The 27,931-nt window shown below is 35.2% G+C and overlaps 1 protein-coding gene across 1 annotated transcript; it reads right to left on the bottom strand.

Annotated features, from left to right (window-relative positions):
- Positions 1–3,107: 3,107 nt before the first annotated feature.
- Positions 3,108–27,575, bottom strand: Txnl1 (thioredoxin like 1). The gene is made up of 8 exons (XM_051201085.1): positions 27,264–27,575; positions 21,021–21,117; positions 18,756–18,929; positions 16,524–16,646; positions 14,752–14,821; positions 12,992–13,164; positions 10,862–10,966; positions 3,108–3,342 (listed from the first exon to the last, which is right to left on the bottom strand). Exons 1-8 carry the CDS (start codon positions 27,359–27,361, stop codon positions 3,313–3,315), a joined length of 870 nt encoding a protein of 289 aa, XP_051057042.1. The 5' UTR covers positions 27,362–27,575; the 3' UTR covers positions 3,108–3,312.
- Between the last annotated feature and the right edge of the window lie 356 nt (positions 27,576–27,931).

Here is a 27,931-nt window from a genome sequence, read left to right on the forward strand (position 1 = left end):
ACGGTTAAGTTCCAGGACAGCCCTACATAGTGAGATCCTGTCTCAAACAAATAAAACAAACAAACATATATTAAAATGTATTTTATTAATGAGACTAAAAACTTCAAGATGAAATTCCAATTTCTCCTGGATCAGTATTTCTCAAACATAATCAAATGAGGTAAATAGACAAATAAGACATTGAAATTTTCATATATAAGCACTTAAAACTACAGACAATAATTTTCTTTGGTGTAATAAAGAAACCAAAGGTAATGATTAGTATTGATTCAAATAAGGTATATACCAACAACCTTGTAATTAAATTTTTAGATATAATTAAGTAATATTTTCTTTTTCCTGGTGTAATTTCAATTTCAAAAGCCTATACGAGTCCCAGTTAGCTGACCCTGCCTCATACTTGTGGATCAGATGCAAACAAGCACTCAGCTGCTGCTCCAACAACATGCCTACTTGCCTGCTGCCGTGCTCCCCAACACCCTCTCAAACTGTTTTGCCCCAATGAACTCTTCTATAACATCCTTGGTCAGAGATATTCACACCAATAGAGAAGTAACTAAGAAATATACATATAGGTGTAGGTATATATACAACCTTCCAAGTCCATTTAGTGTTGTTCAGATTATGTGTGTTCCACTGGATTAGGTTATTAGGATTGACCAATCCTGAGTGGTCAACCCTAAATACATATAAACACAAACCCCAAAGAGGCTCTTCCCTGAATAAGACTGATTCTTAGTAGCTTTTCTTTTAGAGATGGGGTCTTGTAAGATTTCTTCATTCCATTTTGACATGTCAACTGGTGGTGTCATTGTGCAGGTCTTGTTCAGGTGGCCATATTGTTAAGATTTGATGGGTGCAACTCCCATCACATATAAAAGACTGTATCTCATAGTCTACACTATGGTCTCAAGACTCTCTAAAGAGCCACTGATAGACATAAAAGAAATGTTTGTATTAAATGTACACTCCTATATAGCAAAAACTATGAACACCACAAAAAACACCTAATAAATCTTTTAATCATTCAGACAAACATGCTGGGCAGTTAAGTAACTATTTCCATCCAGTACATTCTTATACCAAGAGGGGGTGATTTGGTACCTGACAGCCAAAGTGCATTTACAGAGGACCCAATGTGAACACAAGAGGGCAGTAACATGTGCTAATCTTATTCTTAGGCTTTCTCTGACAAAACCTTCCTATGGCAACATTTTGTTTCACTGTTATGTCTGAGCTAGGCACCTAGATGTGAAATACAAGATGCATACAAATAGATTGTGGTTTTTCTTTTTTTTGACAAAATATTGTTTGACAAAACAAATATGAATTTTCTAGAAAACACTAATGGATGGCTAATGTTAAAATAACCAAGGTTACATATTCTTCATGTTTTTTTCTAGAAAACTGTTAAATGTAAATTTTATGTGTGTTTACATGTAACTATATGTGTACTGTTTTAGTTTAACAGAAAATAGCATTTTTAGCTTGATGTTTTAAATGTCAACTATGCATCTTTGTTTTTTGTAGCAATAAAACCTGTAACACATATAAAGTTTCCTACTAGCATTCTTCATAATTTACAACTTGAATGACAGAATATCTGTATGAATATCTGCAATGAAGTTACAGAAGCTGTATGAAAAACAATTCTGATGTCTGATCCTTAACAAATATGAAGCTACTTTTACTTGGTTTTTCTAGTCAAATATAAATAGGATGAGACCATTTACACTTGAGATGAGGCACTTCAATGATTACCCCAAAAGGGTCAATATAAACTAAAACTCTTAATGTTAATCATATTCTTTATTTCAGATGGTTTGTATTATAAGTATTATAAAATTTTGTCTTCCTTGTGTTCTAAGTCAACAAAACTGTGAAATACATAAAAACAGATATCACCACAGACCAGTTACTGTGCTCATACACAAATGAACTGAACATTACTTAATGACAGAAGGTTCAGAAGAGAACTACTTCAACACTAAAACTTCCATAGTTTTTTCATAACCATGTATAAATACATCAGTATAGAAAGGGCAAATCTCGGCACTATTTCTAAATGATTAACTGAATTACAAGCTATAGTCTTATACAGACTTTTAAAATACTGAATTAAAAAATAAATTTGTAAGGCTGGAGCAGCAGCGTCGTAGAGGCCTGAGTTTAGTTTCCATCACTCCTATTCTTGGGGTTCTGATGTTCTTGTGGCCCCAGCTGGGCACTATACATATATGAATATATAAATATGGAGGCCAAACACATTTTATACACATCAAATATTTAAAACACTAAATTTACCAATATTTTAGTCTAATGTCCAATTCTAAGTGTTTAAAAAAAAACAAATATTTTGCTTTTTTACAAATAATTGTAAAAGTCTTTTGTAAAAGATCTTCAAATAGTTGAGACAACTCATTTTCAACCTTTAAATCATGTTCTCTAGCTATACATTTAGTGAACGGTGAGTTTATATAATAAATATTAGATAGTAATTCCAATTTTCCATAAATAAATTCTATTATGTTTTGACAACTGTCTGAATTCAGTATTAACACTGTAATTATTAAAGAAAATAGCTGGCTTTAATTTTTAGGTTTAAACAAAAAACTAAAATCTTGACTTGAGGCCAGGCTTGGTGGTACATGCCTACAATCCCAATCCCAACATTTGAGAGGCAGGCACAGTAGGGTGTTAATGGTGAGGCTAGCCTATGCTGCATAGCAAGACTGTCCTCTGAAGACAAAACATTTGTAGACCTGTTAACTAGGCAGATAAGATCAGAGCCTGTTTATAATTTGAGTAAATTTATGAAGCCTAGACACCCAAATGTCTTGATAAAATACAAGTCAATACTTACTCAAACATGGTTAGCTATTCCAAATCCATGCATCAAAACCTTCCACATGTGTAGATAGGTTTCAAATTCATGTATCAAAACATTCTGTGTGCAGACAGTACTCTTAATTCCTCTAACATTCAGTTCCTCTGGAGAAAGACTAGGTTTTAGCCAATGTGATTCCAGACACAGCTTGTCTAAACTAAAAAGTTAGAGCCAATACTTAAACAAATGAGAGAGAATGCACTTATATAGAATGACAAAATTTAAGCTTGGCAAAAGTAGTGACTTTTATTTACAACTGCATGTATCAAGATTACAATAGAAACACTAGTGATGCCATATGAATAAAAGCAATGATTTATTGATAATGGCAACAAATAAAAGATTAACAGTTTCCGAAGAGAATCAAGCAATTATCCAGGAGCTGCAAATCTGACTGCAGTAAGTCTTCCAGTGTCTTTTGTACCCTAATGGCTTTCTCCTTTTTTGCCAACTACCTAGAAAAACAAAAATTAAAAAAAAAAAAAATTATGTACAACTTAATGGTTCCAAATTATGTTTAAAAGAAAAATACTAACATGGTAATGATTTCAAATGACTTTAATCCTTTTGTCCGGATATTAACTTATAATCCTTGAACCATTTCCGCATGCACTGTGCTTGTATTGTGGCAGCAAACTGTGACACTCCTCCCCCTAAACACAAGGAATTAAACACATGCAAGCTATTTTTTGGTTTCCCATTTTGTTTTAGGCAATATAATTTTTCCAAACCAGGTTGACAGTTTAGAGAAGTTAATTAAAATAGATGATGCTATGAGTAAAACATTTTTGTTAAACTAGTTTTAAGCAATTAGAAATCATATGGCAATTACAAAATAATTAAATTCATGTCTTCATGCCCATTCCTTCAATATGTGAACATGAAAACAGACTGAAAATGATGAATTCTTTTCCAGTTTTTAAAAATACCTGGTTGCTAGAAATTGTCTGTAAGAAATGTAAAAAATAAATCTTGTACCTGAGTGATTAAAAAAAAAAATAATCTAATAGTCCTGAAGGTAGTTCCAATGTCATAGCACCAAAAAACAAACAAACAAACAAAAGAGTAAAGAAGAACCTGGTGTCTACCAATAAGTCATGAAAAACAGGTTCTCTGTTGGTTCTGTGTTCTAGATTAATTTACCAGAGTTTATCATTAGTTAACAGATTTTCACAGCATAAATGTCTCAAAGATACCCCTTTATAATGTAAATGTACTACATGCATGCTTGTATAGAAAAAGATGTGTGTGTATGTATGTATATAAACATATTATATATACGCATAAATCTAAATTTCTTATTTTAAAGTGATTCTGCTCTTAAGGGTAATCAAAGATCATTAACAGATATCTGGTCTATAATAGAAATAGCTGGTCCAATGCCACTCAGGAAAAAAATACTTAAAAACTCTTTCCACTGAAAATTATTAACCACAGAGCACTAATATTTTGTTTGTAGTTTGTTTGTTTTTTTTCACTCAATCCAGGGAAAACTTTTAAAGAAATTCCTCTTTGGTCCATGCGAATTATGGCAGAATAGTTCAGAAGTCAATGAGACAATAGCGTCAGAAAAGAGAAAAGTGGACAAGAGTAAGAAAAATGGGGCTTTAAAATAAACCAGAATGCAGGGGAAATGGTACAACCTGTACCACATGTGAATTTTAGCTGATACACAAGGACAACACTATTGCCCACTATATTACTTAGGAAATGCAAAACATACAGCTATTAGATTAAGCAAAAGAAAACAGTATTAAGAAACAGTATAAGATGTGATACAGTAGAAGATGTAAGTCTGCATACTGTTTCACAGGTTGACAACTCTCAACTTGCCAATATGTATTCTCTGTAAAAAAAGAAGAAATTCAACATTCCATGCGGACTCTTACCCCAGACATAAAGCTCTTTCACTCTGTCTTACATTTCAGATAAACCAAAGTCTAGGTACATCAAAATTAGATGTTAAAAACTTTCATTCAGCAAAGAATCCATTGATCTTCTGCATCAGTGTTCTAACCCAGACTGTTTAGTCCGTATGTCCTTCAACTGGACAACCTAAGGGGTATGCAACACTAGCTCTAGTTTGAAAAAAAAATATCTTATACTTTGTTTCCAAAACAATTCTCCTGTTATTAAAATATAAAACTTTAAAACAGATGAAAATATTACTTAATTAAACTTGAAAGTATTTTTAACAATTTAAGTTTTACTCCAAAATTATTTTTCAAAATATTGAACAAAATTAAATAGGAAACAGCAGAAGGTTAAAAAACAAAAACAAAACTGCCTTGTGAGCCACAAAACATGGTAAGAAAATTAAGGCACGTAATTGCAAGCAAAATAAAGGGTCAACTGAGAGTCATGAGTGGGATGAAATCTGAAGGAAGAGGTGGCTGAGGCAATCTAGGTAACAAGAAGGCTGATCCAGATGCTGAAGCTGAAGAAATCTCGCAGCAACAAGTGAGGACATGGGGAGGGTGAGAGCAGGTAGGTGACAGATGAGCAATGGAGCAAGGAAGGGAGTACAATGAGACAAAGTCTATCTTTATATTACTTCGTTAAAAAAAAAAAATTCTTCTGGTTTTAGTTCATTGAGTTGTATTAAAAAAGCTGAAAAATAAACAAATAGAAATGTTATAAAAATAGCATATGTGGTAAATGGCCAGTTTAGAAAGCCTATTTTTATAAAAGTGATGAAAACATGGTTCACTTTTCACATGCACCTTGTTACCTAAGAAGCAAAAGCCCCAATTTTCTCACTTTTGCACACCTGTATTTTAATATAAAGCAATCTATGTAAAAAGCCCATTTAAGCAAAGAAAATACTCTTAATTAAAACTGCAAGCTTTTCATGCTGCACCATGAAGAATGCATTTACAGTAAATAGCCAAAGTATGCCTAACATCTTTGAGGGCCAAGACAGACAAATCAAGTGTGTATTCTATTCTAGCAAATCTAAAAGGAATCTTAGAAAGCTGTTAGCACCATGCAAAGTCATCTAAAGTAGCTGTCCACAGCCAAGATACATCCGTATTACCTTAGCTTCTGTCAACTTAGTGACATAAGGGGGCGATCAGTGACATGCTGAAAACTAAAATCATCTACAAATAACTCACACAACAGAATATACACTGAAAATACTTTCTACTTCATGATCCATTAAATCATTTTATGTAGATCTCTCTTCCACTGCAGAAAAGTTATCAAGTCTATCTTCACTGAATATAGGATACACAGTAAATATACTTTGAAAATTTAAAAATCTCAACATAGATTCTTTTAATATCAGATTAACAAAATTATAAAAGAAAAGATGGTTCTGAAGAAAAAAGTCACTGGACTGGAAATATCTAAGAATACTTTATCTGCTGTGCTTACATTGCCTTGTAAGAAGAACACAATCCTGCTACAAATAGGAACAATGACTTCTGGGGCACAGTTAATACAGGAGCAGAAAAGTCAAATGCATTACTGTTCCAAACCTAGAATTCAAAAACTCACTGACAGGTTTTCTGTTTTTGTGAAACAGGGCTTTTCTATGTAGCTTTGTAGACCAGGATGGTCTCAAACTCAGAGATCTGTCTGGCTCTGCCTCCTGAATGCTTGGATTAAAGGTGTGTGCCATCACCACCTGGCTTCACTGACAGTTTTTAATAAGGAACTCTACAAAATGACCAAATGGGCCAATCTCACATAAATCCTCTTATGTTTTCTACATTGAAGTTACTGTTTCTTAAATATAAAAATAACCCTACAAGAAAATGAGTGACTGCAAGCAGAATAAATCCCACCCACAAGCAATTACAATAGCAATGTAATATTAAAACATAATATACCTAAGAAAAGCATTTAACCAATTAAAATTTCAATTCTGAAATCAAAGGGCTAAGGATTTTTTAATTCTTCTTATAGCAGTTCTAACAGTACTTCTAGGAACCCTACAGCTATTCTTTGAGAAAGTCTGTGAAGACAAAACCATCTTCAGAATAACACTGTTTGTGTATTTACTTTTAAAATTCTCTTTTTCTTAAAAATATACATTTTGTTATCAAATGGAAACATGGTATGTGCTAGCAGGCAGAATACAGGAACAGATATTACTATAAGAACTCTATCAGGCTAATGAAGAAATCCATAAAAAATATAAAGCAGTGTTTCTCTTCTTGTTAAAGTGTTTTTTTTCTATTCAAAAGGGTGAGTGTTTTTTAAAGAGTTTTCAAATTTTTTTTATATGTATAAGTGTTTTGCCTGTATGCATATATAGGGATGATGTGTGTGCCTGATGCCTGTGGAGATCACAAGAGGATGTCTCAAGTCCTGGAACTTGAGTTCCAGGCAGGTGAGCCACCAAATAGAACCTGGATAATCTGGGAGAGCAACAAATGCTCTTAACCACTAACTATCTCTCCAGGGCCTGGAAAATGTGCATTTCATTAGAAACATCACAGTTAATTTATAATGAGTTTATTAATTACAGTTTTTTAATTCCCAGTTAAACCTTTTGTGTTAAGGCCCCATACTTGTACCAATTACCCAACCTCAACCAAATTTGCAAGTAAGTGGATGGACCTAGAAAGATTCTAATGAGTGAGGTAACCCAGGTCTAGAAAGACAAATGCTGTGCTGCATGTTCTCTCATTTGTGGTTCCTACACCAAATCTTCAGATGTGAATACACAACATGGAGTAAGTATCACAGAAGCAAACGTAAAGGGACCATGGGGTGGGGCCTGAGAGGAAGATAGCAGGACACAGATACAAAATGGGAAGGGGCTCTAAATGGGGAGGAGGGAGATAAATACAAGAGGAGGGAAGGGGACACACACACACACACACACACACACACACACACACACACACACACACACACACACCGCTTAAAAGAATTTAAGCTAGCTGCACTAACAATGCTCTCCACAAGAACCATAGACTAACAAACACCTCAGTACTAGACACAAGAAACCTTGGAAGGCTTGGTCAGTATAGTCCAAGTGCCTCCCAAAACAATAGACATTACCAATGTAGTCCTTTGTTACCTCTCAGGGCTTGAAGGTCAGCTGCTAACCCTGAGAACCACATCTTGAGGATACATGATTCAAATGACTTGAGCTAGATCTCACAAGAAAGCCTCTAACTTTCGTGATTCCAGAAAATACTATCAAAGGAAGGAAGCATTTAATCAGCCCTATCTAGCTGCAACAACTACGGACCACAAGTAACACAGGGCAAGATATGTACACAAATGAAAGAAGTGACAATCACATGTTGGTGGCAACCAACAGCAGTCTAAATGGAACCCTGTCAGCTTCCCAGGGCTAGTAAGGTCATGGATCTCAGCAAACAATCTATTACTGACACCTTTAGACCAGCATTACCCTTACCACAGTCTAAATCTTGTCCTTACCTCCAAAGATAAGTGTGGCTACCACACCTCATCAAAGACTTTCCTTAAAGAAAATGAAAACCATCAAAGAAAAACACAACTAAAAACAATGCAGAGATGAATGGATCGTGGGGAGTCAGGCCCAGTGGATATATTTACATCACAGCTCCCGCATCTCTGGCTGAGGAAACATTGTGGAAGAGGGGGAAGAAAAGGCTAAGAGAGAGTATCAGAAGTCTGCTGTGAAACAGTCTCCCAGAAATGGCTAGATAAGCAAGACAGGAACAATAGCAAATCAATGGACCTTTTAATGTTAAAGAAAAAAATTTCTGCATGACCCAACTCATAAACAGAGAACTAACTATCTGGGAGAGGGAAACTTGGCCTCTCCCAGAGATGAGTCCCCTTTATTGGCTGTACCGTGCTGAGTAGACAGGTTTAAAACCAAACACACACAACGAACAAAACTGAACTCAGCAGTTTGTTAAGGGGGGGGGGACAACAACACCCAAACCCACAATATATATGAGTATGTAATAAATATAATAAAAGAGGCTATCAACTTGAGATTGAGAGTGTTTAGGTAAAGCCTCAGGGAGGGTTTTTTGAAAACACTTCAAAATAGGCTGATGGAATCAAGGAGGAAAATGATGTAATTCTATTTTACTAAAAACATTAAAAACTGTTGCTAATATATAATGAGTTTATTAATTGTAATTTAAAATTTTTCCAATCCAACTTTCCTTTCTGAATCTTACTCTGAAACCTAGGAAACCATCACACTTGACAGCAGTCATAATGCCTCAGCTTTCCAAGTGCTGAAATTATAAGTACATGCCATTATATCTGGATTCCTAAGTTAATTTATATTAAATAAACATTAATAAAAACGCTTCTGGATCCTCAAATATCTTTCATATTTTAAATAATACTAGAGACAAAAAAGTTTAAGAACTGTTACTTTTTTATAATTTAAATAAGGTGAAAAAGGTAAACAAATGATTAAAACAAGCAAGTGCACCCCTAAAAGCAGCTTTGGCAGTCAGTGAGAACAGACCAAGCAGACAGACAGATATGAGACAAATACTTAAGGCAGTTATTAAGGCAAACTGGAAAAATTAGAACCAAATAGCTGACTGATTAAAATGTAGAAGAGAATGTTACTTTCATTAAAAACAGAATTTGAGTAGAAGAAACCGAAGTTATAACAGGATATTGAAGCAAAACTTAAGATAGGAAGATATTAACCCTACTTCCAGTTTAAAAAAAAAAAAAAAAAAAACCTTACAAAGAGAACTAAGCTGCTCAATGAACTCTTAAAAACCAATGCCAATGGCATTTAGTTCAAGCTAGAAAAGCAGACAGCCAAACCATCTCTGCTGCCCACATATTTTCCCTGGAAAATATATCCTATAAGGTAAGAAAGAAGCTGTTTGAAACCTGTTTCTTCTGACCAAGCATTACACACATATTAAACATCTGATCATGGCAAAGCTAAGTACATAATCATCCCTATAGCTCCACAAACTTAATTATACTATGAGATCGTCAAAGTGACTGAAAAGTACCCAGCAAAATTATGTAAAATCCAGGCTTCCTCTTCTGTTTTTCTAAGGCAACATGTATCTCATGGGACATCCACTGCTAAACAATTTGTTTTCTATAATTAAACCAGGTCTACAGATACCAATAAAAAGATAAAGAGTGTTCAAGATGTTCCAACTTCATAAAATAATTCCTTGCATAAAGCGTCCTGGGAACTTCCTCCCCCATAAGCCGGCAGCCCTAAGGAAACTCTTCCCTGCTAATTAGCTCAAATCTTAGACCACTGGCCAAGTGCAGCCATGAGAAGAACTGTGGCCACTGTTTCCTGTGTGGCCACATGTTTTCTCACACACAGCTGCAGGTTTGGCACTAAGACAGCTTTCAGTGGCACCTCCATGATCTGGGTTTGTGTATTTAGGAGCCCCCCCCCCCCCACAACTGCTACTAGTAAGAAGCTGCCACAGAAAGCACTGGAAGAGGCTGACCCTTGCTCCTCCTAGTCCTGGGTACCTGGTAAGCTCCATGGAAACCTTTAAGGTTGCATCCTTCACAAATACAGACATATATTTACGAAAATAGAAGAAAACTTGCACTATCACTTTAAATTTGCTGAAATGTGTCCTTTCAAGACACACACATACTTAGAAAGCTATATCAATGTCCATGTGTTAAAATTTATGTTTATTCTTCATAATAAAATTACTCAAGTCATTGTAAAAACATTTTCATTATTATCAGCAAAGTCCTTAAAAATCTTACTATGCCTTTCAAGTAATATTGTAGCTACAATTTTCCTATTATTCCTAAGCATTTTTGTAATTGCATTATTATTCTTACTCATATTAGTAATATTTATTCTATCAATTAAGTTATATTTACTAAAGACTTCTTCTAGTTGAAATATTTCAACATGTTGCATTCATTCAACATTTCATGAGACACAGTTTTCAATCTTTATGTTTAAAAGCAATGACAACTAAAATATAAGAAATTATTCCTTCGAAATTGGGTTTACATTTTCCTTAGTTACCATTTGAACAAACTTACTCTTTTGAAGTCATTCATATTTGTTGCCTGGACTGGAGTACCAATGAAAGTAAAATATGAAATTCTGGTTGTCTCTTCTTCACCTTGATTAGACTGAACAAATAACTACAAAAAAAAAAATCACATTTATAATTTATAATTACAATCTATTTTCATAGGCATGCTTTAGATTTAATCTATTTGCTTTCTTAATAAAAATACCTTCCACCTTTGTAAGGATTAATCAAGATTTCATTATACTTACACTAGTGTTCCTAAAAGACCACCCATTCCTGGTCTGTACTGCAATGCTCAACTTCTCTAGAGATGCCCTTGCCCACAAACGCAAGTTCATGGTAATTTACTAATGGCATAGAAGTCATAATTAAATCCTTTACTGAGAATATGAGAACACTGAAATTCATGATTACAATGGGTAGACTGCTGGTGATAATTTTATTAAAATTACAGTATTCCAACTGTGGAAAATCGAAAATCTCTGTAGTTGTATTCTTTCTAATATTTACACACCCATTGTAAAGTGATACTGAAACTCTGTTCCTAAAGCTATGCTCTGCACCCTGACGTGTTTTAAGGCCTGACTAAACTATCTTAAAATTACCCTCAGTATATAAGGAATAGAAGCATTACCTATATTGGATTTTGACAAAAAAAAAAAAAAAAAAAAAAAATCTAAAAATGTTCTATTTAGAAATACTCTCTCACTAAACAGCAAGCACAGGACCTGCATGAGTCTGTACTAGGTCCTCTATATATACATGTTTATGTATGTATATGTACACCATAGCTTAAGCTTTGTGATTTTATGGGTGATTGTGTGGAAAGGATCTGATACTTGTGCCTTCTCTTGGTTTTCTTAGTTTTTTTTCTTTCTTTCTTTCTGTTGGTCTGTCATGTCCAACTTGGATGTGATGATTTTTATCTTATAATCTATTTGGTTATGTTTTGTCGTTATCTCTTAAAAAGAAAGTGGATCCAGATGGGAGTGGAGGTGGAAAGGAACTGTGAGGAGTAGAGGGAGTAGAGGGAGGGGGAAGCTGTAATCAATATACACTATATAAAGAAAAAAATATTTTCCGGCTGGAGAGATGGCTTAGCAGTTAAGAGCACTGGCTGCTCTTCCAGAGGACTTGGGTTCAATTCCTAGTACCCACATGGCAACTCACAATGGTCTGTAATTCCAGTTCCAGTTACAGAAAATAAAGTTAAATAAAAATGATTTAAGAGAAAAAAAAATATATATAATATATATCCAATAAGAGGAAAAAGTTACTGTTTCTCTTTACTTAGATTTTGTATGTTATTCTTTCTAAGACATTACTTAGCAGTCAATTTTTATTGTCTTCATAGGCAATCCTAGACTCCTTTTATGGAGTTTATCTAATCAATTCAAATATAATAAATACAATATTATATCAGTTTCCAGCTTACTTATATTTGGCTTTTTAAATGCAAGCACTCCTGTTTATGCTGTTTATACTTACTATTTTTAAAATTCATCTCTTTAATTAAAATGACCACAGAAACTCCATGTCCATTAAAACCCTCCTAAAAGAACCTGACAGTGTTCTCTGATTATCCATAGATACAGAGGTATTTTATCAGTTTGGCATGACGTGAAGTCAGAGCTCTGTGGTTGATTTCTCCTTCCTTCCATAGATGCACCACTTAAAAATCATCTCTGGCACTATTTAATATCTTAGCTGTCTCTTAAAATGTAAAACCATCCTTTCAAAAAGTCATTTTTAACTGGATATAGTGGCTCACGCTTACAAATTCCAACACTTGGGACTGTTGTGAGTTCAAGGCCAGCATGGGCTATATAGTGAATCTCAGGCCTTAATCCAGCCTTAATGATACCATAGTAACTACACTCAAAGTCTACTATCTAGAAAATTAAACAAGATTTACAAAGTTACCAGTACTGATTCCAACTGAGATGGAATCTTAATTACCTCCAGTTTAAATGTAAATGTTCCAGAACAAACTGACAGATCCCAGGAGCCATCCTCCATTCCTCAAATTTATTGAACAAACTTTACTTTAAAAGACCATGTAGAATCACCTAGAACACAGAAGACAGAACTGCTGCCCACAAACAAGGAAGATGTATTAATGAGGTGTACTCACAGTTACACTGTTAACATTCTGAAATTTAACGTAACGGAGAGGAACAATGCCATCTTCTTTAATGTCATCTTCTGTCAGTTCCAGAGCTTGAGTTGGCTCACTCCTTTCTGCCTCCTCAAAATCCATAGAGCGGGGTAGGTTGATAAAAATTTTTACATATTTAGGACCCTGACCTATAAAATGATTTAAAGAAAAACATTGAAGTGCTAAAAACTACAAACACACTATACTTTTCCTGTATCACCATATGTTCTTATAATACAGAAACCTGTGTTGAGCCACATATATATTGGCACACACAAACATACACATCTTCAAAACCTACTAAAATTTCTAAGAATCTGAATATTGACAGTCAACCTTTTGTTCACCAATATGCATTTGCTGGTATCTTCTTAGCCTATTTCACTCTGTATTAGGAATATCTGCTAAATATTAGGAATAAGAAAACACACATGCACACATACATAAACAAGGCTCTGTTCTCAATGCCAAAAGACATTCTATGAGCTGGATGTGATAGGGCACACTTTTAATCCCTGCACGGGCAGGCAGATGTACACAGCAAGTTCTGGGCCAACTAGGGGTACATGGTAAGATTCTGTCTAAAACAAGAAAAGCTGTAATATAAGAAATATAACATGATCAGTGAGGAACTATATGGAGGATGGCAATGGCTTTTAATAGTTTATGCAGGTGGACAACCTTTCATAAACAGTCTGTGGTTGCCAAAGACGGGTACATCTTGTTACCCACGAGGAAAACAGCATAAGCATGAACACTTATCCAAAAAAGAATTTATCATAAAATTAGCATACTTTACTTTTCTTTGGTATTAGATAAGGAATATGCCCAGTTACATCATTTAACTCCTTCACTGCCTCTATATGATTTAAAACTCATATATGTACTGATTAAATTATATTAATTTCTACAGAATTTACTAACAAAGTACTTCATAAAATTTTATTATTGAAAGGTAATTAACATATGAAAGTATATAAAAACAAATAAGTAAACATTAATAAAGCAAGCTTTGGTCCCAGCACTCAGGAGGTAGAGGTAGGTAGATCTCTTGTGATCCTGATCTAAATAAAGAGTTCTACAACAGCAAGGGCTCAAAAGCAAAACCAAAAAAGCCAAAGGCTTGGTTGTTTCAGCAATCATTTAAAAAAGAAAATCAAACCAAAATCTGACTCCCTTCTCTCAAAAACAACAACAGTAATTGGGGAGGGGGGTGTTGATCGTTTTATGAAACATAAACCCACACTTCCATGCATGAACATGACAGTGTATTGCACAAAAAGCAGGAGCTAAAACCTCATTTTTATTAACCAGAACAACAACAGTTTGAAAACAATCGCTCCTTTTTTGGTTTTATTTTATCAGACAGAGTTTGTAGCCTTGGATGTCCTGGAACTTGCTCTGTATCCCAGGCTGGCCTCAAACTCATCAGCCTCCCTCTGGCTCCCAAGTATTGGTATCACCACTACCTGGCCGATCGTTATTTCTGATTCTAAAAAAATGACTGCTAAGAATCTGGAAATAGGAGGTAGGAATTAGTATTCTGTAAATTAAGGAGAAACAAACATTTTTATTTTTATTCTTAATTCCATATTACTTAGCCATTTATAATCTTCAATGAAAAACACATGGAAGAGCTACCTCTATTTAATAAAGTTTTAAATGTAAGCTAACAGGTCTAACAAAGTCTTTTTTTTTTTTTTTTTTTTTTTTTTAATTAAGTGTTCTTTACTCACCATTATCTGGTCCTTGAAATTTCATGGAATAAAGCTTAACAGGTTGATTGAATGCCACAGTAATAAGTAGCTGTGAGGGAAATAGTTTGATTAAAAAAGGATTTGTCAACATCATGGAAGAAAAAAAAAAAACAATGGCTAAGGAGAGCTAAAATAAAGGTGGCACAAACCTAGTTCACCTAACAAAACCACTGTAATAGATTCTTTAAGCTGAAGTTAACATCATTAATTTGACAGTTAAGAACATCAATTACTTCTGTAAAGAATGGCAGAAAAAAAATTAATGCAGTAAATTTACTGAAATTAGGTATAAGTACTTAAGATCTGGGGCTGGAGAGATGGCTCAGCATTTAAGAGCACTAGCTGCTCTTCCAGAGGAAGCACTGTAACACTAGTTCCAGGGATCCAATACCCTCTCCTTCACCTCCAAGGGCACAGCTGCATAAAATAAATAAATATTTAAAAAAACTAAGATCATGTGACCTACAAACTGGCAAGTAATGTACATTGCACAAATGAAACAAAATTCCCAAATGAAACAAATGTAAGTCCTAAATTTTACTGTGACTCAGCTACATCACTTGACTACTGGAAAGAGTCATGCAGAAAGACTGGCCTTCACATGAACAGTGATCTAAAATTCACAACAGTGTGTCCAATGGTCTCAGTGAAGAAAGACACTGAGATCGTTCAAGGGCCTCCACAAACTTCATCCTAAATTTCTCTGAAAGGCCACATAAGGTAACTAAGACACCAATGCTGCTTTGATTCTCCCAGAAGCTCTAAGTTATCCATAAAGTTTCTTTCCATCCAAAACAGTGTTTAGTGCACATAACTATACTCCTACTCCATTTTCTTCCCTTAATGTAAGATTTCAGCAAAGCTGTAGACAATCGTACTGTCTACGTCATGTTTTTAGCAACTACACACAGGAAAACAGTACAAATCATAGTTGTGACGCTGTAATAAATAAAGTACCTCTGGATCAAAGAAACAGTTTAGACTTATTATTTCAAAATCACATTGAGGTCTAAGAAAACACCTAGACTATTTCACCACTTACTTTTTAAAACTTGACTCCTAATAGTGTGTCAATGCACAGCAAACATGACAAGTCCAAAGAGCTGAAGTGCTAGTCAAAAGCAGGTGAGAAGAGAAAGCTAAAAACAGATCGGGTCAGAAAGACATCCGAAAGATGCCAGTAAAGAGTCATTAACTCTTACAAGAAGGAGCAACAAACATGCAAACTTAGGCTTTTATAAACTTTAGTGACCTAGTAGAATAAGAAAAAAAATCCCACACAGTGGAATAGAAAGTAAAATAGGACAGTAATACCCAGAAGAATAAAGATTAGGTGGTTACCCTACTTTCTCTGTGTCAAAAGCAACACAGGCAGGAAAAGAAAACAGTATGTTTTCATCTGAGACTATGCACACACAGTCCTCTACAGGAATGCTTATCTAATCAGTCTCTATGGCTCAGACACAAACTTCCTGGGTAGGAAAAACACAGAAAGCAGTATTAACAAAATGACTAGTTATGATCTACCAGCAGTGGGGCCCACCAGGAGCTCCACAATGTTCTTCAGAGCAATTGGCAGCTGACACAGAATACAGAAAGGAGATGGACCTAGACAGTGATGGGACAGGGGTTAAAGAAACTGATAGCTGTAAAAGGAAAAGAGATGGATGATGTATGGCGAGAATACTACAGAGAAACAATACCACATGTAGTAACAGTCCCTACCAACCTTAACATAAGTACTGAATTACCTGCTCATCACAATCAGATTCCAAGAAGGACATGTCTTTTCGTAAACAGTTGTCAAAGCCATGCTCATCACTTTCATTAAGACATTCACAACCAGCTTTGTTAATAAAAGGCATTAAATCCATCTGAAACAAAAGAAACCAAGAACTTAAGCAAAACATTTGGCTTTAGTATAAAAAAATATAAAGGCTTGGATCTATGATTCTTTCTAGATTCAGTGATTTTGAAGAAAATGTCTGCTTTAAAACAGTAACTAAAAATTTTATAATGGTCTTTTCATTTGAATTCCTGACTGAAACTTATCATTAATTATTAAAACAAAATCTATTAGAAACCCAACTGATAGGCCTCAGTATTCCCCAGGATATTTACTACAAAGAGCTTATGACTGTAAATATCTATTTCATGTATCCCAGAAGCCTCTCTCAAGGACCCAGGACACTTGTAACACAGCACTTAGGAAGTAGATATAAGAAGCACAGAGCTGAGGATCCACTTAGGTTACACAGTAAATCTGAGGTCATTCTAGTTACACATTGAGACCCCCATCTCAAACAAAACCAAACTACACACAGCAAAAACAAATGCATACAAAAAAAAAAAAAAAAAAAAAAAAAAAAAAAAATAGCCAAACCAAAAGAAACTAATTACACCAACAAGTATGATCATCAAAAGAATAAGACTTCTCTTTCCAGGACTCCATGAGAAGGAAAATCCTAACTGACAAGCTAGCAAGCATCAGCAGCCTAATCCCATTCACCCTAAGCAGTACTCTGTACTTCCACATCTTGACTCTACTGAGCCCCTATGGCCCCTTCTCTTTTCATGACATCCAGATAAACAGTTTCTTTCCCTTACAACATTTTCCTACACTTTCCTCATTCTTAACCGTGTTTAAGATGTTTTATAGAATATATGGCTTCCTGTGAGATACTTGAAGCCTGATCTTGAGATGATGCCAAGCTGGACAGAACTAAGGCTCAGACCAACACAACCTTAGTTCAGGTCCAGGCACTACAAGGACTAAACTCAAAGGTAAGAACTGTGAAATTACTACATAACAGAATCTTACTAGGTTGGCTACTGATAACACCCCTCATGCAGGTTCTCAGGGTACACTATCCTAAATAACTTTTTAGGGAATTGGAGATTACTTTTCTATAGGCCAAAACCAGTTAAAAGCACTCACTGTGGGTGTCCCAGGGAAGTTCTTTGTGTAATCACTTCTGAACATAAGCACTACGAAATCACAAAGTGAAGCTACTCTGCAGAACCACCAGTTACTTCACCTTTGCTTTCCTCCAACCACTGTTTCCCATGCTTTAGAACTACTTTATCCCTAGAGTATTCTTGGGGGCATAAATTAGAAACTTGTGTTTTAGTCTCCATGTTGGCTGACTTGTAAATAACTTTATCTTTCATGAAACTTGTTTTAGTCATCAGCATGCCAGAATAATAGACACAACAACCTAGTTCAATAATTATCAACCCCAACTCAAAAAAACTGTTTACACTTTCTGACTGGGCATTATTTTAAATAAATACTAAGTGTACAGACTAACAGAAAATAAGGAAAGATTCCCCCCACCACAACATGCACACAAAAACAACCTCTCCTGTCTATCTGACTAGTTTTTCAGCTTGAATTTAAAGAGTTTACAGATGGGAGCACACTGATTTATTATACATAATATAAACTTTTTAATGTAGTAGCTTCAACTACTACAAGTAGAGAACATAAAATACCATTTCTGAAATCTGCTTTCTTCATGAACAACCTCAAACCATGCACAACTGTATTAGAACTATTTGTACTCTGAGGTCTTCAGCCTCCATCTCAATTTTTAAAAAAAGTACCTTATTGTTAAAATACATGTAATACTAAAGTCACATTTGATTCTAAACCAAATAAAACTAGACTACAGGAAGTAACATGGAGTAAATATAGTATAGCCATTTTACATAACTATAAAAATGAGAAATATTTTCCAATGTCATGTTCTCCACTCATGAAAGGGAGGCAATCATTAGAATATGGCTGCTTAACAATTTAGAAATCAATTTTAAGTGACAAAGAAATTTAGCAGAAGAAATTTAGGGGAAAGTGATTTATAATGAGATAAAACTCAATAGTGTACTTATTTGAAAATATTTTGAATTAGTAAGAAAACAGTAAGTTCATTTCAACCAAATAACCAAGTTTACACTACTGTTTTACTCTTCTGATGACGTACATAGCCCTTTGGAATGTCTGTGTCCTCATTACTTCCAGGATCATTTTCTAGATGCTGCTTGATTTTCTCTTCTAGTCCCACAGCATCTGCTCCTTGATACTGATCAATTCTCACTTTGTTACGAAAAAACAAAAATGTAGGTGTTGCTGATATATTGTTGGTGGCAGCTGTTCCCTAGAATTGGCAAATTAAACAGTGATACAATTAAAAACAATCTTATACTATTTTAATTTTTCATTATAGAACTTTAAGCAAATTAAAACAGCACTAGTCCTAAGCAGAAAGGTAAAACACTGTTATTTCTAATTGTTATTTAAGAAAAAGCTGACTAGGCTGTAGAGAAGGCTGCTCTTTCAGAGAACCAGAATCCAGTATCTAGCAACCACAAGGCAATCCACAACCCAGGAGATCCAATTCCTTCTTCTGGCCTCTGCATGACCCAGACACGCATGTGTTACTCAGTCAGGCATGCAAGTAGAATCAAGTAGAATACTCATGCACATTAAAACAAACAAACAAACAAAATTTAAAGGCAGACCTATTGTAAGGGAGTGCCTATGGAGACACAGCTATATTACCTGTGCACCCACGATAAAGAATAGTTCTGTTTATGTTTTTTAAAGAGTTAGTTTTATTGTCATATACTTTATCCAATAGAACAAGTACATTCTAATACAGAAATTGTTCTTTATAGAAGGCAGCTTTCTTATAATTACACAGTATGAATTTTTCAAAAAGAAATAACCAAAGGTGGGCATGGTAGTACACATCTTTAATCTTAGCACTTGGGAGGCAGAGGGCAAATCTCTTGAGTTGAGCTCTCCTGGTCCACATAGAGAGTTCAGGCCAGCCAGGGTTAAATACGATAGTCTCAAAACAAACAAACAAAAATAAGAAAGGTAATGATGAGTCAACACAAGCCAATGCTGCTAAGAAAAAGTATCCATCTGAAAAAGCTAGTCTATATCACCTTTCCAAAAAGGGAGATGGGGCAATGTCTCCTGTCTTGAAAAAGGGTCATCCTCATCCAATTTCTATTCTTACAAAACTGATTTTAGGTCATCATAAAATTAATAGCTTTTCTTTAAAAATTTTGCTCTACTTCTTTAATTTAATACTGAATAGAAATAATAATAACCACAACACCACTGTTTAAAGTTTTCATGACAAGTATTTAAAAAAACAGCAAAGCAAATCTGTCCTCTCACATATGCAAACTGAATGAAGAAGTATAGAATATCTATTGTTCAAAGGAAAAAAAAGGCATAAAAATAACCAAGGGATATGTTATTTAAATATCTTAAGTGACCTATTAGAACAGTGCCATCTTTAAAAAGTGAGAGAGATATGAGCTATACATGTATACATGTGATCTTATATTTCCTGGTGTGCATAATAAAAGAAAAACTGAAGTCAATAATAGATTTTAGTGAAGTCACTATGTACATTTTCAACATAAAGATAATGACATATTTTTTCTTTCATAAACTAATATACATAAAATAAAGACAGTGATACCATTTATTAACATTTAATGTAGATAAACAAAACTAAAGTGTGTAATGTCAGACTTATCAGACTTATACATGTTCCTCCTATCATTAGAAAAGTTTAAGACAATTCAGATTGGGCAAAAATATTGCAGAATATTAAACAAAGCACTTTATCTCTAACACATACCGAATACTTACAAACAAGTAAGAACAAGAACATCCAGAAGAAAAACTCTTGGAATAGGTAACTTGACAAATGAGGTACTTAAGATGAAAATTAATTAATAGTTCCCTATTAATTTCCATCAAGGAAATTGAAAAACAAATTGAAGCTACTTTTACTGCAACAGGTAAAATAAAAAAGTAGTATTCAAAATGAGCAGGAACTGAATTTTCAAACACTGTTCTTAACAATGCACAAAGTATAACCACTTTGCAGGGAGGGTGGGCATATAACCTTGAAGATTATAAAGTGAAGAAATTAAATCAAACTATTATCAAAAATTCACCACTATAACTTTATGATCAGAGGATAGAGAACTGCCAGGTATCCTATTACTTTAACAACATTGTATTAATTTCATTTCATATTTAAAAACCTTGAAATAATATACTTTCCTAACTAATGTAGTCAAATAGCACTCACAATAATCCTAACATTCTTCTGTCCTCTAAGGAATAACTACCATGTGAAAAAGACATAATGGATAATATTAATGTGGGTTTTCATCTGTTTCATGAGAAATAGAGGAAAATGGCTCTTCTGCCTTACCTGGCACTGATGTACATCCACTTCCAAGAAAACTGCCTGTGGATACTTATTACTCATAGAACTGAATGCAGGAGCAATCCTTAAACATGGTCCACATCTGTGAGGAAGACAGAGCCGTATTCCGTAAAGTAATACAATGACTGTACTAACTTATGGTATAAAAGCATTTATCAAGTCAAAATGATATTATTGGCACTCTAATACATTCATCTCGGTCACTTATACTACTGCATTTATACAATATTGCTTTCATGAGTGCAGACACACTATTAGGTCTCAGGCTTAAGATTGTAAAATCTTTGTTTTGTTCCCATTGAAAGAATACAAAGGAAAATAAATAATGGGACATGTTGATAAATTAAAAAAACAAAGTCAATGTTGTCAAGAAACCAATCCTCCTTGATTAGGATTAATATACAATCCCAAAATTTAAAAAATGAAACTAACAAATTTATTTTCTAACACTTATGGAGAAACACCCAAGAAAACAAGCTGAGGTTTAAAGCCTTAAAAAAAAAAAAAAAACCAAAAAAACAAAAAAACAAATACTAAGGCCTACTATAAAGCTTTATTAATTAACAGCACAGAATGCAATGGGCTGAACATATTATTTGAAAACTTTTAGAATTCAAAATTATACTAACCCCAAAAACTGGGTATTACATGAGCACTCAAAAGGTATGACTATCAGAACATTCTAAATTTCAAATGTTCAGATGAAACATTTAACTGGTAAAAATCTATATTAACTGTATCAAATTCCAACAGATTGAAAGTTGAAACAATCTGAGCCCATGCTCAGGGTAAACAGTCTGTAACCTAATACACCTTCTAAGAACAAGGCTCAGTGTGCTAGTAAATGCCACTAATCCCAGCACTTGGGAAGAAAAGGTAGGTAGGTGATCTCTGTGAGTTCAAGGCCAGACTGTCTACATTAAAAAAAAAAAAAAAAAAAAAAAAAAAGCCATCATTATTAACATATGAGGCAATTTTAAGTAGCCTAATGTAAGTATAATTTGAGAATGCTGAAAAGGAAGATATCTGAAGACAGGCTACACAGTTAGAAACTGCCTCAAAAAGACAAAATTAATAAATTTTAAGAAAAGTATGAAATGAATATAATCATAGCTACTTTGTTAACCCAAAAACTAGTAAAAGCAATAAAACAAGAGAATAAAGGCAAGTGGGACAATGAGAAATACAGCAAACAAGACTCAATCTAACCATACTGACAACATTAAATGTAAATAGCTTAGGAAATTAAAAAAAAAAAAAAAAAAAAATTGTGACCGGATGCTGTGGCATACACTTTCCATTCCAGCACTGGGGAAGCAAAGGGAGGATAGGATGATTTCTGCAAATTAGAAACCAATCTGGTCTACAAAGCAAGTCCTAGGACATCAGATAACAGAACAGAGACCATCCCAAACTACAAACAAGAACTGAAGGCCGAAGTTAAGGAAGTTATTCAAAATCCAACATCCTAGTTAGTAAAAGGGCCACAGGTAGGGCAATTTGTAAAGCCAATCCCATCCCAGCTCTTTTTAAAAGAGGTACTGAGTTTTTATTAATAATATTTTCCTCACAGCTCTAATACTAAATGGTATTCATAAACTTGATAACTTTTCCTCTGCCTTCCTCAATAGCCAGTGCTCTTGTCTTCACCAAAGCTTGTATGAACATATATACAAACATGAATAAAATATATGTAGTTTGTAAAGCCTCATTTCAGAAGGTTTATTTATCCATAGGAGGTAACTTTCAAACAGGCCATTTCTAAATATATTATAGTTACTAAAACACAGGTATAACTAGTTCTGTAAATCACAAACATCTATTTTAATAATCTTTATTAGTAAAATAATACAATTTGGCTACTTGCTACATTTTGCAATCCACAAAAACATTAAATTCTCATCACCTCATTTAATATTCTGCAACCAACGACTGGGCTAGGGGAAGCTCTGTAGAAGATCATTTGCTGCATGTGTGAGGCCTTGGATTGAATTCCTCAGCCAAAAAGTAAAAAAAAATAATAATAATTTAAGTCCACAACAGATCTCCAGTGGAGTTGATGTTCTTTATAAAGCTATAGCCACTATAGCCATATACTACATACTACATGCTCTTGAAGAAACTATATACTCTTGAAAAAGCAAGACTACAAAATACAACTCTATTTTCAAATAGTTTGAAGTTAAGTCAAAACTAACTGTGTTAGAATTCAAGTGACGGGAAGGAGCCCAAGGATGCAAGAATCTGGGACTGTTGATGTGTTTCTTACACTTAGTGTTGGTTATAAAAATGTGCTCACTTGAAAAATTTATCAAGGTACACATTTTAGTAATTAGTATATTCTTGAATGTTAGTCAACCACCACCACCACCCCGCCAAAAACAGACAAATATTTCCAATTGAAACCACACCTAGGCTTCAGCATGGCCTGACCTTCACCACTTCACTCACAGATACTTACCTGTCTATCTCCTACTAGACTACTAGCTACTGCGATATCTTATTTTGGTAAACTACTTTCAGTCCTCAGCAATTTTGTAATACGTAAATAATACTTTAATACTTTGCACATGTTAACAATATACTTTTGAACAAGCTAACACACTACTGGAACTCAACATCCTCATACACACCACTAGCATCTTTCCTGAATGGTAACTACCTAACAATTACAAACTAAGGCCTGCTTTAAGGAAACAAAATACAGGGCAAACTGTCTATAACTCAAAGATTTGACTTACTAAAAAACGAAAAACAAATGATACATTCACCATTTCAAGATAAACATCATTCACATTATATTAATGGGGGAGAAACCACACACGCTTTTAGTTTGGTATACCACAAACCAAAACAATAAACTAACTCTAGTGATAGCCATTCAATGTATCTGGCCATATTTAAGAAGCAACAATTTGGAGACAGCTATTTTTAAAACCTTACTAGAATAGGTATTTTTTAAAACACTTTTTTAAAAATTTATTTTGTGTAAGTGTTTTGGAGGCCAGGAGAGTGCATCTTATCCCCTAAAACTAGAGTTACAGGTGATTGTGAGCTGGAAATTGAACCCGGGTCCACTGGAAGAGCAGACTATGCTTTTAACTGAGCCATCTTTCCAGTCCCCAAAACAGGTATTAACATATTGAGTTAATTCTCTCAACAGTATGAATAAGTCAATATTCTCATCTTGTCAGGAAAATATAAGAGAGTAAATTGATTTGTTGATAGGTTTAAGATTATAATGCAGACAGAATTGTAGTTAATTCGTTAAAAGCAATCTGTATTTAAAAATGAATTAAAGCAGAGACTGAAAAAGATGTTATATACCAATGTCCATAGTAGTGTTTGTTATTCTTAACAGCGAAAAGCAAATATAAGTCAAGTGTTTATCAACAGATGAATGAATAAAATGATATATACATAAAATGGGATATATTTGCAACTATAAAAAGAAATGAAATACTGAAGCATGCTATGCTACAGATGAATTTTGAAAACATACTAAGTGAAATGACTAAGAAGAAAAAAAGGTAGCATATATTAATTTAAAATGTGGTTGCACTCACATAAGGTACCTAAATTAGGTAAATTCCTAGAAATGGAAAGTACAATGGTGACTACCAGGGAAGTGGTATGGGGAAGGTGGGATCTAACAGGTTTGTTCTTCTGGAGAAGTGAGGATGGGGCATTACTACTTAACAGTTTCAGTTTCTACTTGGGATGATAAAACTATTTTAGGAAATAATAGTGATGATGGCACAATATTGTGAATGTACATTAATATTAGTTTCTTTGAAAATACTAAAATGACTCCATATGGTGGGAAATATCTGCAATTCTAGACTCAGAAGGCTAAGGCAGGAGGATCAATTTAAAAAAAAGAAAAATGCTAAAAATCACTTTTATGTCATATACATTTTACTATAAAAAGGAAAATGGGGCTTGGGATGTAACTCAGTGGTACAGTGCCTACCTAGTATGTTCAAAGGCCCTGAACATATACGGAAGAGCTGTTGAAGGTTTTTTTGAACAAAGCAATATATACACTGCTTGAAGAAAATTAATTTAGACCAATGTACAATTTAGGTTAAAGTACATTGTTGAAGTGAAAAATCAGATACCAGAAAAATTATGCCCTCAACCTAAAAAGAGTAACATTTTCTTTTCCTGAGCATTTTCTGTTATTTGCAGGTCATCAAGTATAAATAAAGTACCTGGGTTGACACACACCTTTGATCCTAGCCCTTAGGAGGCAGAGGCAGGCAGATCTCTGAGTTCGAGGCTAGCCTGGTTACAGAGATAGTTCCAGGACAAGCTTCAAAGCTACACAGAGAAACCCTGTTTTGGGAGAAAAAAAAAAAAAAAAAAAAACCAACAACAAAACAAGCAAACAAACAATCAAAAAGTATAAATAAAGCCAGTTACATTGACAATGAGCTCAGAGAAGAATGAATACTTTGACTGTCCATGTTTAAAGAATGTTAATAATTTTTAAAATAAGAAAGAATGTTAAGAGTAAAAACAACCTGACTAGACTCATGTTACTTAAATATTCTTTTAAACTAAAAATGTTTTCTAAATGTAAGCACTATTTGCTTAAAGTTTTTACAAAAAAATGTCATTTTCATTCTATTAACACATTTTAATAGGTAATCTATCTTTTCACAAATTAGTTCCCACAAGAAAGTTAAAAGTGATGTCACACTATTCACGGAAAAGTCTCAGCAGTACCAATGTTTCTCCACCTTTCTTATTTCAGTCAGTAAGTACTTACTATTCTGCCTCTGATATGGTAAGGGGAGACTAAATCATTGAACGACAAAAGTGTAAAAGCCCTAACTGACCAGAATTGGAAAAATAATGAGATTCCTTGCTCTCTCTTCTGCTGTAGTCTAGTCAACAAATGAACAGGTATTCTCCTAGTATAAAACCTACACACATGACAAAATTGCTAAAGTTGAGAAGACACATTTCTAGAATTCTGACATTCCTTTGAGGTATATCCTAATACATGACATAGCCGAATTCCTTCAATTTAGTAAATGTAAAATATCATGTTACATGGACACTCTCTCCCCCATTAAATTAATTTACTGCCCCTTTTCAGTTCTGTGGAGGACTGGCCCAAAACAAAATATCAACAACAAAACCCTCTAACTTGTGTTCATCTCTACTTGTGCCCCAATCTCCTTAAGTATACATTTGTATACTCAACATTCATTGAACTCTGTACTTGAAACTGCAAATTTTCCTCCAGAATTAAAAATACAACACAACTATGTGGGCAAGTAAACCTGTCAAACAGTAGTGCTGGGAGTAGATTGCTCCCAGTTGGTATGGTGGAAATAATGCCAGGTGGTCAAATCAAGATCTCTAAACCTCCAAAGTACTGCTACATATAAGAGATCTGCAACAAACTGAATTTGGCTCTTAAGGTCTACTTCCAATTTACATATAAAAACATTATTATTACACACCCAATAAGCGATCCTCCAGCTTTTTGTCCTTTACACTGTGGTTTTATCCAAAGACAATTAACATCATTTCTAAACTCTATCATCTTAAATCATATTTGATCAAACACAGAGGTCTGCCCAACAGGTGATATGTACATATTGTATTTTGTATCTGTAATCTGCATAAACAGAGGAGCCGAAGACAAAACCAAGCATGGTACAAACATGCGAAACACACTAAAAAACATTCTGTCCCATTAACTTAATTCAAAAAGTACCAACTATGCCTTAAGACTGTAGGTTACTCGGGACTAGATGGGCAGCCTTGTCGCCATCTTTCAAAAGCATTGCAGAAATGCAAGCGAAAAGAAACCAATGTTTGGAAAACTAAGCTTTCAGAGATACTAAAATGCAAATGATAGCTGGCTCTTCCGAAAGACAGAACCGGCGCAAGTGGTAGAGGTTGAGACTCCTACAAGCTGGAAGAAGTCGCGGGCCAACCCCAAGAACAGAATACATCTCCGAATTTAAGGTCGGCGGGTAGGCATGCCCCGAGCGCGGGGGGATCCTGTGCCTTCCTGGAAGCCCCCTATGCACATCTGAGACCCGCTCTCTAGAGCCGAGGCCTAACCCTGGCTGCGGCCTGGGCTGTGGTCACCACCGGACATTCCAGAGCATTAAGACGACAGGAGAACTGGGACCCGGGAAGAAGGGGAAAGGGGACCCACGGGGGGGGGGGGGTAATACCACCAGGGCCCAGACTCGGCCTTACCCTCTCATGGTGAACTTGACCACAGCAAGTCTGGAGCCCGCCCCGCTCAGCTCCGGCTGGAAATCTGGATCGCTGCCGACCGGCTTCACTCCCACCATCCTCACCGAGAGCCCGGCAGGGCGGCCGCGACGCTTCCGGCTTCAAAACTTGAGAGAGCCCGAGAGGCCCGGGAGCGGCTGCGGGAGGCCGGGGCCTGGACAGGAGCGGCGGCCACGACGTGTCCTCCCCGAGCTCTGAGTGCCGAGTCACGCCAGGGAGCAGGCGAGCGAGGGGGAGGAGACGCGGGCTGGGAGGGGAGCGAGAGGGGCCAGGCGCGCAGCACCCAGCAGCCACCGCGCCGAGGGAGCCGTGGCGCTTGTGCGGTTGACGTCACTTCCGCGCCTTGCGCTGTACCGCCGGAGCCTTGCGCTATACGCAGGCGCCAACACAGGCTGCGAGAGTGGATTTCCTAGATTCGCTGACCGGAAGTTATCTTTTGTTTTCTTATTATCATTTACTTTTTTTTTTTTTTTAAACGAGGGTTAAACTGGGCGAAGAGACTCCCCTTTTATTTATGGACCCATGGCTACTGCATAAGGCATGCTTTGCGAAAACTTTGACAATGATCCTGTCTTGTATTCTGGGCAAGTTCTAAATAGCTGTTAGAAACATTTCTTTATGGATTTCAT

Source organism: Phodopus roborovskii, unplaced genomic scaffold, assembly GCF_943737965.1.
Source record: "Phodopus roborovskii unplaced genomic scaffold, PHOROB, whole genome shotgun sequence".
NCBI lineage: Eukaryota > Metazoa > Chordata > Mammalia > Rodentia > Cricetidae > Phodopus > Phodopus roborovskii.